This window comes from Lepidochelys kempii, chromosome 25 (genome assembly GCF_965140265.1).
Source record: "Lepidochelys kempii isolate rLepKem1 chromosome 25, rLepKem1.hap2, whole genome shotgun sequence".
In the NCBI taxonomy this organism is placed as follows: Eukaryota; Metazoa; Chordata; order Testudines; family Cheloniidae; genus Lepidochelys; species Lepidochelys kempii.
Window position 1 is genome coordinate 4,921,694 of NC_133280.1, and position 15,269 is coordinate 4,936,962.

Genomic DNA, 15,269 nt, shown 5'->3' on the forward strand with positions numbered 1-15,269 from the left:
CTGGGAGGACCTCTTCAGGGGATCAGCCCCCGCAGGGTCACACAGCCGCTGGGGTCAGCCCCTCGGCTTCACTGCTCCTGGGACCGAACCTCAGAGCCTCAGCCCCCCTGGGTCATGCCGTGAGCTCCCCACAGCGAGTCCACCTGGCTTGGACACCTGGGGAAGACTTGCACCTCCAAAGGGAGCAGTGCACCCCAACTTCCTGCCCCTGTAACAGCTGTCTGGAACACAGCGTAGAAAGTCCTTAGTTACCATAGAGAACAGAAAGTTACAGCAAAGTTCATCGGGGTCAATCCAGACCCTCTAAACCTTTTTCCCTGCCTCCAGCAGCCCACACTTACCTACCCCACCTGGTCCCTCCTCAGTCCTTTGTCCTCCAGCTGCTCACACTCGGCTGGCTTCTTAAGGAGGGTGGGCCGTTCAGGGTTGTTTGTTGCTAGGTGCCAAGAGTCCGGGCAATTGGAGTGACCATTGTCTTCTGGGACTTTCCATGGCCCCCAGGCAGCTAGGCATCCATCACGCCTGTATCTCTGGGTCTCTGCAAAGAGTAAACAACCCATCCCTCTCCCCCCAGTCAACATGCACCACCCAGGGGAAACTGAGGCACCCTCAATATTCATACAAAACAATATGAAAAACTCACACAAGCAGAAGAGGCAGCCTGCGCTCAGAGGTAGCGCCTACATGTGCACTTGCAGCCAGCCATGCTGGGAGGCGAGCGCTGACTGTATTCTCTTTAACCCCCATCAGAGTCAGGTGGAAAGAAGCTCGGTGTCTCATTTCACCTAAGGCACAAGTGTTCCGCACATCACCCCTGGTCTGGCCGTTCCTGAGCCAGCAGGAACGGCACTGATGGGCCGGCCGGCATTTCCACAAGGTGGGGTAAAGCTCCCCTTTTGGTTGGAATGGAAAGGGTCCAATTTGCCCCCCATATGAAGGTCCCTCCCGTGGGAGGGGGAAGGTCCAATGTTGTGGGCTAGGCCCCTCTGGAAAATCAGGCCCCTTTTGTTCAGGTTCCCAACTCTGGATGGAGGAACTAACTTTCAGCCAATTTTTGGCCTCTTTTAATTCTTTTTAAACCTTTAAAAGTTTTCACTTGGCCGTGTCCCTTTAAACCACTCACCCTTTCCGAGGAGCCCACAGCAGTTGCTTTGCTGGTTGCATGAGTGCAGCCTTCCTGCCGCACTGGCGTTTACCGGGTTTCCAACCAGTGTAGGATTTAGTTCACTGCACTGGAGTCACGTAGACCCTGGGGTGGCTCTGGTGTTCACTGGACCAGAGCCATGGGGGCTCTGGAGGGGCATCAGTCTGATACCTGGGTGTTGTCACATGTATTAAAGCAGGAAGAAAACTTCCTGGAGGGTGTTTGTATTTCCAGGCTGCAGATAAAAGCCCGTCCATACCCTCCTGAGTTGCAGAGATGAAGAAATTTGATGGTTGCATCCCTGGAATGATGTGAATAATTCACGGATGTTAGTCTCTGCTTTTAATATTAAACAGGTCTATTTTTCTATGGTTGGGTGAGCAGAATTGTTCCAAAATGGAGGGGATGCAGCCACAGACTTCTTTCTTGGGTTTTTTACTTTGTTTAAATTATAGACCGAAGCTCTGATTTAAAAGAGCACATAGTGAGCTTTAGAATTATATATATTTATAAAATTAAGAAGGGATGGGGAATCTCAGATGATTCTCATAAAGTTGGCCTCATCTTGCATGCTGAATGCAACATACTTGTAAAGTGTGTGTTCTGCACTCAATGTCTCCCGCCAGTGCGGGGGGGTCAGCATAGAAGATAACAGCCTACTACTGCTACTTACCCCTAACGGTTACTCCTCCAGCTCAAGTGATAGCAGTCTGTGTGTCTGTAGTAATGGTTGCAGACTCCAATCCTCCTGAGACATTGTTCACTTACTTGACTGGATTAAATGACTCGAGATATGGGATGGCGTTTGGGCAGAAATCTTTGACAGCCTTTCCTGGAGGGATTGGTGTTTAATTTTCAGTGCAGTTCTGCACATCCTGGGTCTCCTGGGACCAGAAGCAGAAGTTCCGCAGTACGGTGCCTCCAGCTCTTTCCTGTCTGAGTCCCAGCCCATGCAGGAGCTGTAAGACCCTGTGATACTGGGAGGGAGATTTCCAGCCTGGCTTGGCAGCTCCAAGGGGCTTGGATAGCGCAGAAGCCAAGTGACCTTTCAGAGGAGCAGTCATGGTTGTTGGGTGCTTACCTGAACTTGAACCGCCAAACTTTCGGAGCTTTCCTATCACTAATTTCGTGTCGATGCCCCAGGGCAGGGCCCACAAAGGAAATATGAGGCTGGGAGGTCAGGACTCCTGGGTTCTGTTCCCAGCTTTGCAGCAGGACTGCAGCCAAATCACTTCCCTTCCCTTTGCATCTCACTTGTTTGTGTTAATGGCTTAATTTTTGATCACGTCTGATTCTGGATAACACAACCTGTTAAATGCCACTCCTTTCTCCCTTACCAGCCCAGAGGGAGGTGAGCAACCTCTACCATGCAGCCTTCCCATAGACTGTGTGTCAGCAGTGCCATGCCCTGGAGGGCAAAGCAAAAAATGGGTAGACAAGAGCATTTTGCCTTTGCAGAGATGTTAAGCTAATTCCAGTTGAATTCCAGGCATGCTGAAGATCCCATCGCTGGTGAACTGGAAATAAATAGTTCGTGCAACATTGGCTAAACAGCTAAAACAAAAAGCAAGACGGACACACACACACACACACACACCCATCTGTAGCCAGATGCCTTCATCAAACACTCTGGCTCTGTAGGAAAGTTGCAGACATGGGTGTCCGTGTAAGTTGGCGGGTGCCACCCCCCAGGCTGGGTCTGAGACCCCCCCCTCCCCCCCACCCCGAGTGAGGCCCCACTAAATGCTTGTTCTGTCTGTCCAGTTTCAGAGAGCGGGAGGATGTGGAAGTCCAGGACGCCAAGTCCCAGGCCAAGGCCAAGTGGTTAAGAGCATTCAACAAGGTTTGCATGCAGCTGCAAGAGGTGAGTGCGCCCCTCCTGCCCTCACCAGCTGACAGGGGGCTGGCAGGGACCTGTTCAAAGAGGACTTAGACAAGACAGGTTGATGACTTTCCCTAGCCAGAGCAGCCCTGGGTTGGAATCGGACGGTAGATGACTCCTGGGGCTGTGGGGAGGGGGTTAGCAAGGGGTGGGGGTTCGCAAAGGCATGGCCTTGTGCAGCCCTGGTTCACTGGGCCTGGTGGGTCCCAACCGAGGGTGAAAGCCCCCCTAGCTTCTCCCATTTGCCCTTGCCGGAGATCATGGGCTCAGGGCCTCCTTGCCATCAGCTGGGCAGTACTGACCAAGCCACCCTCCATGGAAAGGAGCAGGAGGTTTCTTCATCTAACTAGAACCTGCCTTTGACCCCAGTCCCACCCGCAGAGCAAGTGCCGGGGCGGCTAGTGCACAGCCCTGGAGTGCTGGAGACTTGGCCAAGATGGCGGGTAGGATGGCTGGGGGAACAGGAGAAGGAGCTCTGGGCAGAGCCGAGCCCTGCCCAGCCCTGCAAAGCACTGAAGAGCTGCATGTTCCCAGTGAAGTCAGTGGCCCGTTTGCTGAACTGGGACTTCAGGATACGTCTACACAGCCCAAGGTGGGCATGGGCCAGCCTCCCTGACCTGGCCTGAATCCAGTGGGCGTGGCTAAGCGACGACAGGCTTTGGAGTGGGCTAGCGGGCCCAGTGTGGACCCTGAGTCCGCACTGGGCTTGGGTTACCCAAGCTGAAGCCCCTGCTGTGCTGTCTTCCAGCTGCCAGCTGCACTCACTGGCTTCAGGCTAGCTCGGGTGCTGTGTAGACAGGCCCCTAGCCCCCAAGCAGGACTTCTTCCCCAGGAGAAGGGTAGAGTACAGAGCACTGAAGCAGGGCTCACTTCTGGATGTGTCTGGTTCGTGCAGACGTTGATCTGTCCACGTGGCTCCCTCCCCCACCTCCACCCTCTGTCGCTTTTATTGAGTTGACCATTTTTTGTTCTGTTTTTAGACTCCATCCTCCATCTTTTCTTTTTCTTTTGGTTCCGGATTCGCCCCCCTGGGGCGTCGATTCCCCCCCCGCAGCTTCTCTTTTCAGTTGTTCACCACCCTGGCCCTTGTGGCCGCCTCTCCCCTCCCCGCGGGGCAGGGCGGTGGCCCGCATGCAGGTAAGCATGTTTGATTGAACCTGGACCCATGCTGCGTGTGCCCATCCTGCTGTGTGTGTGAGCGTGTGCGTCGGTGTGTGTGGGTGTGTGTGCACACGCAGGGAGGATGGGGTGCCACACTGAGGTGCCTTCCCTGGTGTTTGCTCCCGTTCTCCCCCAGGCTCTGCTGCTCCCCCATCTTTTTTCCCCAGTCCTGGCAAGTGAAAAATCAATTGGGAAAGCAAAGTCCTCCATGGATATCTGGTCTCTACCCACATCCCTCTGCAACAGCCCATCCCAGATATACTCAGCATCCCATAGGTGCTCTGCCAGTCCAGTGTCTTCCAAAAGAAAGACTGGACGGAACAGACCAGTCAAACCTTCAATTCATTTGCTTCCAGATTACCCCAGCACATGGTCCCTGTAGTTTGTGTGCTACCAGCAAAGGATTAATCAGCTTTGTCAAACTGCTAGGCAACAGAGCTCCTTGCTAGAATCTGCATGGCCAGAGTGCTGGGCGTTTGGTTTCTCCTGCTCGTCTAGTTGAATTTAGCTTTTAGTTAAATGCGGCTGTTATTTTGCTCATTCATCTCAGGACTCTCTAATATATTTTATTACCAGTTCAGACCCCTGTCCCCCAATCCACCTTACCCCCGCCCCACCATGTCTGCTGCACTGTGTATTGTTGTCCAACGCTCCCCATGTGCTCCAAGCACTTGTTCGTCAACACAGGGAAGCCCCAGTAAATCTGCTGCTTGAGCCTCGCCCCAGCTAGCTGCCCGCCTTGGTTTACCTGCACGTCCAGGAGGCAGCGCTGACTCTGTCTGTCTGTCCTACAGGCCCGGGGAGAAGGATCTGGCGAGGCGAAGTCGCTGTGGTTTAAAGGCGGGTGAGTAACTGGGCAAACCTGAAACCTCTCTGACTTCCAGCCCCATGGCATCTGCGAAACCTGAGCCTGTTGTTGGGAGGAATGCTGCTGTTCCCTAGCGTTGGCGGCTTGGGTGGGGGGCACCTTGGATACATGAGCCTTATGGAGTGGCCCTGTGGGGCGGGGAGCATTCTGGAACGAGATACATCTCCCTAGCCTACGACAGCCACAGCAGTGCTGTTTTTCAGAGATGGGCCTTTTCCGTAGGCCGTTCCACTGGGCACAGGTCAGTTACTGCAAAGGGAGCATGGTGCAGATCTGCGAGCCCCCAGCAGCACCCATCCGGGATGCAAGCCAGCAAACGGCTCCACTTCTCCACGGGAACGAATCGGGCAGAAAAAGCTGGGGAAGAAGAGGAAAGAGCAAGTGGATCCGGCTGTCACCGACCCCTCTGCTGCACCTTGCAGCAGGTTCCCACCCTCTTTCTGTGTTCTAAGTGCCCAGGATGTGCCAAGCAGCGACGCGTGTGATGCCCTTTGCTCTCTGGACATGCCACATTCGGTCCCCTTCCCGGGCGGCATGCCACAGTCCCGTCTTCCAAACTGCTCGGGAAGGGCACTGCTTGTCAGACTTCCCCGGGGAAGAGGAGGCTGAGTTCCCCTAGGGTAGGGGTTCTCCGACTTTTCGACTGGTGACCCCTTTCACATACCAAGCCTCTGAGTGCGACCCCCCTTATACATTAAAAACACATTTTTATATACGTAACACCATTATAAATGCTGGAGGCAAAGCAGGGCTTGGGGTGGAGGCTGACAACTCACAACCGCCCATGTAATAACTTCGCGACCTCCTGAGGGGTCCCGACCCCCAGTTTGAGAGCCCCTGCCCTAGGGGCTGGCTGGCTGAGGTGAAGCAGCAGTGACATCTCTGGCTGAGGGCATGAGGCCAAGCTGCCAGCCATCCCTTGAGAGGCAGGGAGCTGTATCAGCCACGCTTCCCCCATGACGGATACAGTGGGGCCTGCTTCCAGGGAGCTCTGGTCTCCTGGATCTGTGTGGAGAGACCCAGAATTAAAGAGTCAGAGAAGCCCCCACCTGCCAAGTCCCTCAGAAGACACATGGCTCAGCTGTGATGAATGGCAAGAGCATTCTGTACTGAGGCTGCTGAACATGGGCAGACCTGGTTCTCACTGGCTCCCATCCCAAGGCGGTGGCACTGGGTCTCCAGAACTCCTGGCCTGGCCTAAGTAGCTATCGGAGTGGGTCAGAAAACCAACAGGTTTTTCCCTGAGAGATTTCAAGTTTCTAACTGACATTTCAAAACAAAACAAGCCTTTTCATTTCCCCTTCCAGCCATTCCCTTGCCACAACAAACCGTTCAACGACCCAGAACAAAATGCCAGTGTGAGGCAAAATGCACATTTGCGTTTTGAATTGACATTGCAACGTGAAATGCTTTATCTGGCTTTAAATTCAAAAGCCCAAAACAAAGCAGCCTTTTCAGTCAAAAGAACCACTTTGTTTAGTTTCGGAGTGTCACTTGGGGACAAAAATGCCCACTCTGATGTTTAGGGCAGGAAAGATCCAAAGATTTTGTCTGAATTGACACTTAAACTGTTAGAGAGCTTATTCCTTCACCCTCCCACTTCCCTGGTCCTTCTCGCATGAACAGAGAGCAACAATACCCGAAGTCCGAAGGTGCAAATAATTCAATGTTTATTGGGGTGAACTTCCAGCAAGCTTAAATCCAAGTTCCTTTTTCTTTATTTTCTAATCCCAGTTTACTTCCTGTTTGCCCCTAATTTATATAGTAATATTCTCAGCTATACCTTAACCAATCATTTTACTGAAATCTATCTAACCAATCCTAACATATTGTAACATAATTATCGAGCCAATTACATCCCACCACCTTAATTAGTTTACACGCAGCAAAATTAATTATACAGCAGACAGAAACAATTAGAGAGCCAGACAAATTAACAATAGAAAAGATAAAACATAGAGAAATGAGGGCTTCACAACCACAACTATTGAGAAGACAGGATGCTATCAAACTAAAAGTTTTCTTTAACCATCTTTCTCTGGAGGAAGGCGATAGGCATTATCAGGACAGGATTGTATTCCTAACAGCCCAATAGCACTTTATTTCAATGTGACGAGTTTGGAATGTGAGGACGTGACCCATTCGCTTCCCAGCTTGTGGCTGCCTCTTCTGCCCTGCCAAAGGCAAAGGCCTTCGCCTACGAACAGGGCCTCAGACTAGCCTAGTGAGAGAAGGCCGATACACAGGCGGACTGTGATTTTGATTCTTTGTTTTATACCTCTATAACTAGCTAAGTGATAAAATCACACCTACATTCTTAGCGTAAATGGCCTTTACAGACATCTCTGAATATCTCTATCCTAACATAAACATTTCTCTTTCAACAAACCTGGGAGGTTTTAGTGGGAAAACGTTCTGCACAAACTAGTTACAGCAGCTGTAGTAGTAGCAGAGATTGCACCCTACAGAGCCTTCTAGAGCGAGGGGGCTGGATCATCCGCTCCTGGGCACCTCGCGTCACTGTTCACTTCTGTGCAAAGTAGGGGCAAAAAACTCAGAAACCCCAAAGCCAGCCCTGGTGTGCAGCATTTTCCATTGAAACCAGCATAGGAGCAAAGTTCCAAGAACCACCATTGACAAAAGGCCGAAACTTACTGAAATTCACATTTGTGTTCTTCAGAATAAACCCCCTTTCTCAGTGGAAGGCTGAACACTGGCTGAGTCCCTCCCTGTTCACACTGGTGTGAGCGAACCCCGAGCGAGGCCCTTGGAGTGATCGTCCCTGCCCCGAGCTAGTGTTTGTGGTCTCCCTGCACGGCCCCACTTCCCACCCCCCGCCCTTTCACTGCTGCATAGCTGCTTCTGTGGTCCCGGTGGTCTCTCCCTGGCCGTGCCACTGCAGGGTCTCTTTGACAGGGAGGGGGACATGCGCAGGAGCGGCTGGTGACTCTTGTGCACGGTGTCAGACCGTGCTCTGTTCCCCTCTGTCTGTCTCTCGGGGACAAACCCACCTGCCATGCAGGATGGATCTGGAGAGCCTGGGCAGGAATGGACACAACAGATGGGCTCAATGCTGGGGCAGCTGAGTGGGATCTGGTGCTTTGATCTACAGGAAATCCGTCTGTCTGATCGGGCGGTTCCTTCTGGCCTTCCACTCTGTGGCTTGAAGGGGGCTTGGGGCAGGGTGTGGGCCAGCCGGGGCCAATGGACCCAGCACTACATTGACCCATCCGCTGTCCCCCCTGCGGGGCAGGGACGCAGGTAGGGCAGGGGCTGCTTCATACAGTAGTGCGGCGCATCTCCGCTGCCCGCTGGGGAGACGCCGCCTCACCCTGGCATGCAGCCCGGGAACACCTGCCAGGTGCTGGGCAGGGCACAGGCCCCTCTGTGTGTGTGCGTGGGTGTCTCGATTGGTCTCCCCTTCCTGTCCCGCCCCCTCTGACTCTTGTCTCTCTTCCAGGCCTGGCGGCGGTCTGATCATTATTGACAGCATGCCCGACATACGAAAGAGAAAGCCAATCCCCCTAGTTAGCGATTTGGTGAGGCTCCTCCTAACGCCGCTGGCTTCCCCGGCTTGTCTGCTCTGCCCTGCTGGAGTGCGCCGCGGATCTGGCCCGAGCCGGGTTAACCAAAGGGATGGTGCGGCTGCCGCTCTGAGGAGGGGGCCTCTCTTAGCATCAGTAGCGGCCTCCCCGCTCGCCCGTCAGTGGCTCCCTCCTCCCTTAATCCGGCTCAGGCGCTCTTCGCCCCGTTTGCCTCGCTTGCTCTGTTTAACATGGCTGTGTTTCTGTTCTCTTTCCTGTGGTGCTGGCTGGCTGGGTTGTACCGCAGGGGAGCGGCGGTAAAGTTTCTGCGTTGCATTGACAGCATGCCTGATATTAAGCCTGGACGCAAATCCCTCCCACTAGTCAGCGATCTGGTGAGCTCGTGGTCTTCCTGGTTAAAGAGAGAGCACCCTTTGCATCACCTGCCCGGTCCTTCCCTCCCGCACCCAGCCCAAAACCTCCACCGAGCCCCAGCAGGCTGCCTCCAGCGAGGCATCTGGATCACAGGGCAGGGAGGGGCACGGGACTGGGGTGTGGCGGGCATGCCTGGTAGTTGGAGCAGGAGTCAGGGCCAGTGGTTAGAGCGGGAGTTGGCAGCCAGGAATCAGAGCCCAGCATCAGAGCCAGGGTCAGAGGCTGGAGCCGAGGGTCAGGACTGGGTTATCTCAGGTGAGGCAAGGCCGGGGTAAGGCTGAGGTCAAGGCATGAGCAGGGCTGGGTTCCAGACAGGTACGGGAGCTGTTGCAGCCGTGTGTGAATGCGCTGAGCAGCCGCTGAACTGCTGCTGGGCTTAAGAGCCGGTCTGCGGCCTCTTTCCCCCGTCAGGCAGCCGATACAGAGAACCGCGTGGGCGAGGCCCTGATTCCTGGCAGCCTGGGTGTGCCGGTGCCGGAACCATGTCTCTGAGCGGGCGTCACTCCCTGGCTGCATGGATGGCACAGGCTCCTCCAAGCACAGAACGAGCATGCGAAAACCTAGCAGTCAGCTGCCCCCCAACAGCGGCCCCACCTGCCACAATGCTGACCCACTGGAGCCCTTCTTAGGCGTGCTAAGAGGAGAGAAACCCAGGCCCCGGCGAAGCCCAGGGGAGCTTGGTCACTGACTTCTGTGGGGCCAGGATTTCACCCCAAGTCCATTCAGATATTAGCCTCTCCGCAGCAGCTGGGCCTGCAGCTGGGGACATCCAGCAGTGCGAAGGCCTCTTCTCGGACACGCCTGGGAGACTTTGCCCTCCAGACGCTGTCTGAGTGAGTGTGTATGAATTGCAGGGGGGCTGGGGGAGAACCAAGACATGGAGAAGGCAGGGGAAATCCTGACCGTCTCAACCATCAGCTGAGAGAAAGCCAGGAAGCAAAGTGACTTGGCTCAGAGAGAAGGAGCAGGGTTGGATCAGGTGTCCCGGCTTGGGGCCTACCTCTGTTCCCTCTTCACCCTGCGTTGTGGCTCACTGAGGTTTTCACAGCCAGGCTGGACAAACCCCTGTCAGGGCCAGTCTAGGTTCACAGGGTCCTGCCTCAGTGCAGGGGGCTGGACTAGGGGACCTCTCAAGGCCCCTTCCAGCCCGGCATTTCTGGGATTCCCAGGGACTCCCCTGTTGGGAGTGAAAAGAAAAGGAGTACTTGTGGCACCTTAGAGACTAACCACTAACCAATGTAGCTCACGAAAGCTCATGCTCAAATAAATTGGTTAGTCTCTAAGGTGCCCCAAGTTCTCCTTTTCTTTTTGTGAATACAGACTAACACGGCTGCTACTCTGAAACCTGTTGGGAGTGTCACTTTCTGCCCTTGAAGGAAGTGGGCCATTAGCTCCGCAGAGCTGGCCCATGGGTGTCTGCCCCCCAGCCCCTCGGGTTCCTAGGCAATGAGTCAGCCTGCTCAGAGAGCGCGGAGGAGGTCACTGTTCCAAAGGGTGCTGTCTCTTTAACAGAGGTTCTAGGGGCCTTGTCCAATACGGGGCATCAGTCCGAGTCCTTCTGTGGTAACATTTGGTTTCTAGTTTTGTTCCCAGATCCCTTCACAAGGGCAGTGGAAATCTTCCCAGCACATAGACCGCACCACCCAGCGCATTCCCGTAATTCCCAGCGCATAGACGGCACCACCCAGCACGTTCCCGTAATTCCCAGCACATAGACCGCACCACCCAGCGCATTCCCGTAGTTCCCCGCACAGAGACCGCACCACCCAGCGCGTTCCCGTAATTCCCAGCGCATAGACGGCACCACCCAGCGCGTTCCCGTAGTTCCCCGCACATAGACGGCACCACCCAGCGCATTCCCGTAATTCCCAGCACATAGACGGCACCACCCAGCGCGTTCCCGTAATTCCCAGCACATAGACCGCACCACCCAGCGCATTCCCGTAGTTCCCCGCACAGAGACCGCACCACCCAGCACGTTCCCGTAATTCCCAGCGCATAGACAGCACCACCCAGCGCGTTCCCCTAATTCCCAGCACATAGACCGCACCACCCAGCACGTTCCCGTAATTCCCAGCATATAGACGGCACCACCCAGCGCGTTCCCCTAATTCCCAGCACATAGACCGCACCACCCAGCGCATTCCCGTAATTCCCAGCGCATAGACGGCACCACCCAGCACGTTCCCGTAATTCCCAGCACATAGACGGCACCACCCAGCGCATTCCCGTAATTCCCAGCACATAGACGGCACCACCCAGCGCGTTCCCGTAGTTCCCCGCACAGAGACTGCACCACCCAGCGCGTTCCCGTTATTCCCAGCGCATAGATGGCACCATTCAGGACACTCTCGTAATTCACAGTGTATATTCCACTTTATGGAGCACAGCCCCATAATTCAGAATCTCCATACCATTAGAGTGAGCGTGCTTTTCTAATTTAAGCTGTGTATACCACAATATACAACACACACGCACCCATAAGTAGCAGTACATACCCTTACAACCGGTGCCTTCCTGTAATTAACTTCTCTAACCAACACGCTCCCGTAATTCACAGACTATATACCATTACGTGCTCTGCTGTAATTCACAATATATTGCAGTGCCAAGGCCCAGTCAAGCTCCCCTCAGTGCAGACCCCACACGTTACACACATCCTGCTTGGTGCTATTTTCACTGGTGACAAGTACAAAATTCGAAACCGGACCCCTTGTTGCCTTCTCACCTAGGCTCCCCCTTTGCCTTCCCCTTCCTCTCTTTAATCCATTGGTTGGGGTTGTGCTTTGCGCCCCGCCCCAGGGATTCTGTTCTCCTTGTGTTTCTCTCCACGCAAGCTGCCTCGCCTCGCCTTGTTCCTTTGCTGCCTTGTCCACGTGGTGCCTGCGTGCTGCTCTCCCCTGGCCCTGGGGTGGGGGGGGGGGGGGCAGCTGCTGCTGATGCCCCTGTGCTGAGTGGTGTTTGTCTCTTTGTGTTGGTGATGGAGCGATCCTGGGCTGGGTGGCGAAGGGAAGGTGTGTGCCCTGGGCTGTAGTATGTATAGGGGGATACGGACAGCGGGGAAGATGCCCCGTGCTTGTGATGGGGGCTGGTGGTGGCTACCTGGTGACTCGCTGCACTGGGATGCATTTTATCCCCATCCACCATGGATAGCTTTATCTCTGTAGCAGCCGGGCTCCCTTCCTTGGGTGATCCCTTAAACCCCAACCACGTAGAAAGATTCCCATAGACTCCACTGAGCTTCAAATCGGGCCCTAGACGCCCAGGAAGCAAGCTGGCCCTGCCCGGCGGCTGTGCCCAGGCGAATAAAGATGGGAGTATGCACCCTCTCGTCTCAGAGTGAAGAATGTGCTGTTGCCCTAAAGGAGTGGCAGAAAGCCCCCTCCCGACCCCCCACCAAACCCTATCGCTGGCTCAGAGCCGTACCTGAATCTTAAACCTGCTTCCTCTGGTGTATGCCTAAGTTTTGTTACACCCATGCTCAGCCACCATGAAACACCTGAGGGGTGGGGGGGCCCATGCAATACCTGAGGTACAGAATGCAGCTAGTTCCAACTCCTGGCTGAGAGTGGGGAAAAGCAACAGAGAAATGTCCAGAAGTGGGTTAGCGTTTGGTGCCGTCTGTTTACCCATTGACTCCCTGTGACAGAGAGGAAAGAAGTAGGACTTGACTTCCCTGTGTGAAAGGGCTGATATAACTGTCTTTTGCTTTCCATCCCTCTGGCTCTGGGCTCCCTCGCAGGCTATGGTAAGTCCTGCATTGTTTCTCGCACTTGAGTTTCCTCCCTTGTCCTGTTTCTTGCAGAAAATATTTGGGGCTTTTATATAAACTGCCAGGCAGCTCCTGCGCAGCTCCCACGTGGCATGGCTGGGGACGGCAGAGAGTTGTAGATTCTGGCCAGGAGGGGGTAGGGGGGGAGGATCTGGAGGTCAATTCAAGACCACCCCAAACTGTTTGAATGGGGATGAAAATTGAGGCCAGTGTGGGCTGGTGAACTGGGTCCTGTCTGGCCACATGCTGCAAAGGCCACCTGAGTTGAGGGCCAGGCAGGTGTCTTACACCTGGCTTTGAGGAGCTTGCCTGTTGTCAGAGATGAGGTCTCTGGGCTTGAACGGTTGTCCTGCTTTGGTAGCTACCATGTGACAAATCCTGAACCCCCCCTTTCCCCGCCCAAGCTTTGGCCCATACGCCTAAAGGGCTCGTGGCCTTGGCGTGCTAGTCATTTCATCCACCCCCTGCTGCAGCAGCAGCGCCCAGGACCAGTCTGAATGCGTCCCACTGGCCTGCTGAGTACTTTGGCCATCGGGCCTGGGAGGGGCCCGGCACTGCTGGGGTATGTCCCTAGAGATGCTCTGGAGATGCTGCTGTTTCCGCCACACTGAGGAGCTGGGCATCTTGACTTGGGACCTTTGCTTTTAAAAGCCCACCCGCTGGGGGGCGGGGCTGGCTGTGACTCCTCCCTGCTGATACAGCGGTTTGGTTGTGTTTCACTCCAACAGTCGCTGGTCCAGTCCAGGAAAGCCGGAATCACGTCAGCACTAGCATCAAGCACCTTAAACAATGAAGAGCTAGTAAGTGCCACCCCTCGGCATGTCTCACTCTGCTGCCGCAGGCTCCAGACACGAGCCTGTCAGACTGCACGAGCAAAGCAGGGTCAGGCGGGGTCGTCTGTGGGACGGGACCCTGCCACGGGTCTGCAGGGAAGCGATGCAGATGAGTCAGCGCTGAACCAGGGTGGTTAGCAGGGGCTCTGTGCAGTGAGAGGTGTCATCTCTCAGAGGGGCAAAACTAACCAGCCTGCTTATGGCTGTTAAAGCTCTCCCAGCTGGGGTATGAAATGGGCTAATCCCAAGGAAGGTTGTTGCATTCTGCCCACTTGTTCTGGTGTCCTTCATTGCCCATCCCATTGCTGCGCGCTGTTAAGCAGCGGCTGCGTCCCACCCCAGAGCTGGCCGCACATCAGTGGCAGGGGAAGGTCTGCATGCCCAGTACTGGAGGGATGAAGACCACTGTCTATAAGCCCCATCTCTGGGGTCTCTCGCTGGCTGGGAGCAGCCCTGCCCCGCTCAGACAAGAGCCTGCCTGGTGTGAGCGTTTTCTCCTTTCCCCCGCCCCACTTCTTTGCTTAGAAAAACCATGTTTACAAGAAGACCCTTCAAGCCTTAATCTACCCCATCTCCTCCACGACACCCCACAACTTCGAGGTCTGGACCGCCACCACCCCCACGTACTGCTACGAGTGCGAGGGGCTGCTGTGGGGCATCGCCCGGCAGGGCATGCGCTGTACGGAGTGCGGGGTGAAGTGCCATGAGAAGTGCCAAGACCTGCTCAATGCAGACTGCCTACAGAGTAAGGGGTGCAGCCTCTCTCTTCCTTTGGCTTCTGTGCCTTTGATGTCTTACAGACCCCCATGCAGGGGGCCCGAGGGTGGTGGGGGAGGGTCTTACGTATCCCCATTAACTCTTTAATGCCAGCACGGAATGACTTCTTGGGTGGGGGCCACCCCTGTGCGAGTGCTCCCCAAAGGCAGCCTGTCCCAGAATCTCCCCTCTTCATTGTTCCCCTCCCAATCACCTCCAGGAGCGGCTGAGAAGAGCTCCAAGCATGGGGCAGAGGACCGGACCCAGAACATCATCATGGTGCTGAAGGACCGCATGAAGATCCGGGAGCGGAACAAGCCCGAGATCTTCGAGCTGATCCAAGAGATCTTCGCCGTCTCGAAAGCCACCCACACCCAGCAGATGAAGGCCGTGAAGCAGAGCGTGCTGGACGGCACCTCCAAATGGTCGGCCAAGATCAGCATCACAGGTAGGTGCAGGGCCAGGCTGACGTGCCCTGCCAGCTCTGGACATGCACCTCTGAGCGAACACTGATAGAGGGGGATGGGAGTCGAACCTGCGGCCCCCTGGAGAGCCCTGGAGGTCCCCATCACACCGAGATACGCTGGAGCTGAGACCGTTCAGCACCACGGCACAGGGACACCCTGCCAGCTTCCTAACTCCAGGCCAGGCGCCCAGCATGCTGTGTGTTGCCTTGACCCACTGGAAATTGGCTAAGGACAGAGCATTGCATGCTGGGACCTGAAGTCTGCATGGGCTGCATCTCCCTGTTAATGAGGCTCTCGATTCCCAGGGTTATGTGTGCAGGTCTCTGGAGCCCAGCTTTGTTCCCTGCTGTGGATCTCGCAGCAGGATAGATCAGGTCCCTCGTGCATCAAGGGGTAGATATTCTTCCGCTGTCATTAGCCCATTGCA

General features: G+C 55.1%; 1 protein-coding gene across 1 annotated transcript in view; it reads left to right on the plus strand.

Moving 5' to 3' along the window:
- The window catches only part of LOC140903096 (protein unc-13 homolog A-like), a 79,965-nt gene that overhangs the window by 13,854 nt on the left and 50,842 nt on the right, over nt 1–15,269 (plus strand). Inside the window, exons 10-15 of the mRNA XM_073323849.1 lie at nt 2,909–3,008; nt 4,982–5,031; nt 8,516–8,594; nt 13,515–13,586; nt 14,145–14,364; nt 14,596–14,823. Of these exons, the coding sequence (XP_073179950.1) occupies nt 2,909–3,008; nt 4,982–5,031; nt 8,516–8,594; nt 13,515–13,586; nt 14,145–14,364; nt 14,596–14,823 (749 nt within the window). The remainder of the gene's footprint in view (nt 1–2,908; nt 3,009–4,981; nt 5,032–8,515; nt 8,595–13,514; nt 13,587–14,144; nt 14,365–14,595; nt 14,824–15,269) is intronic.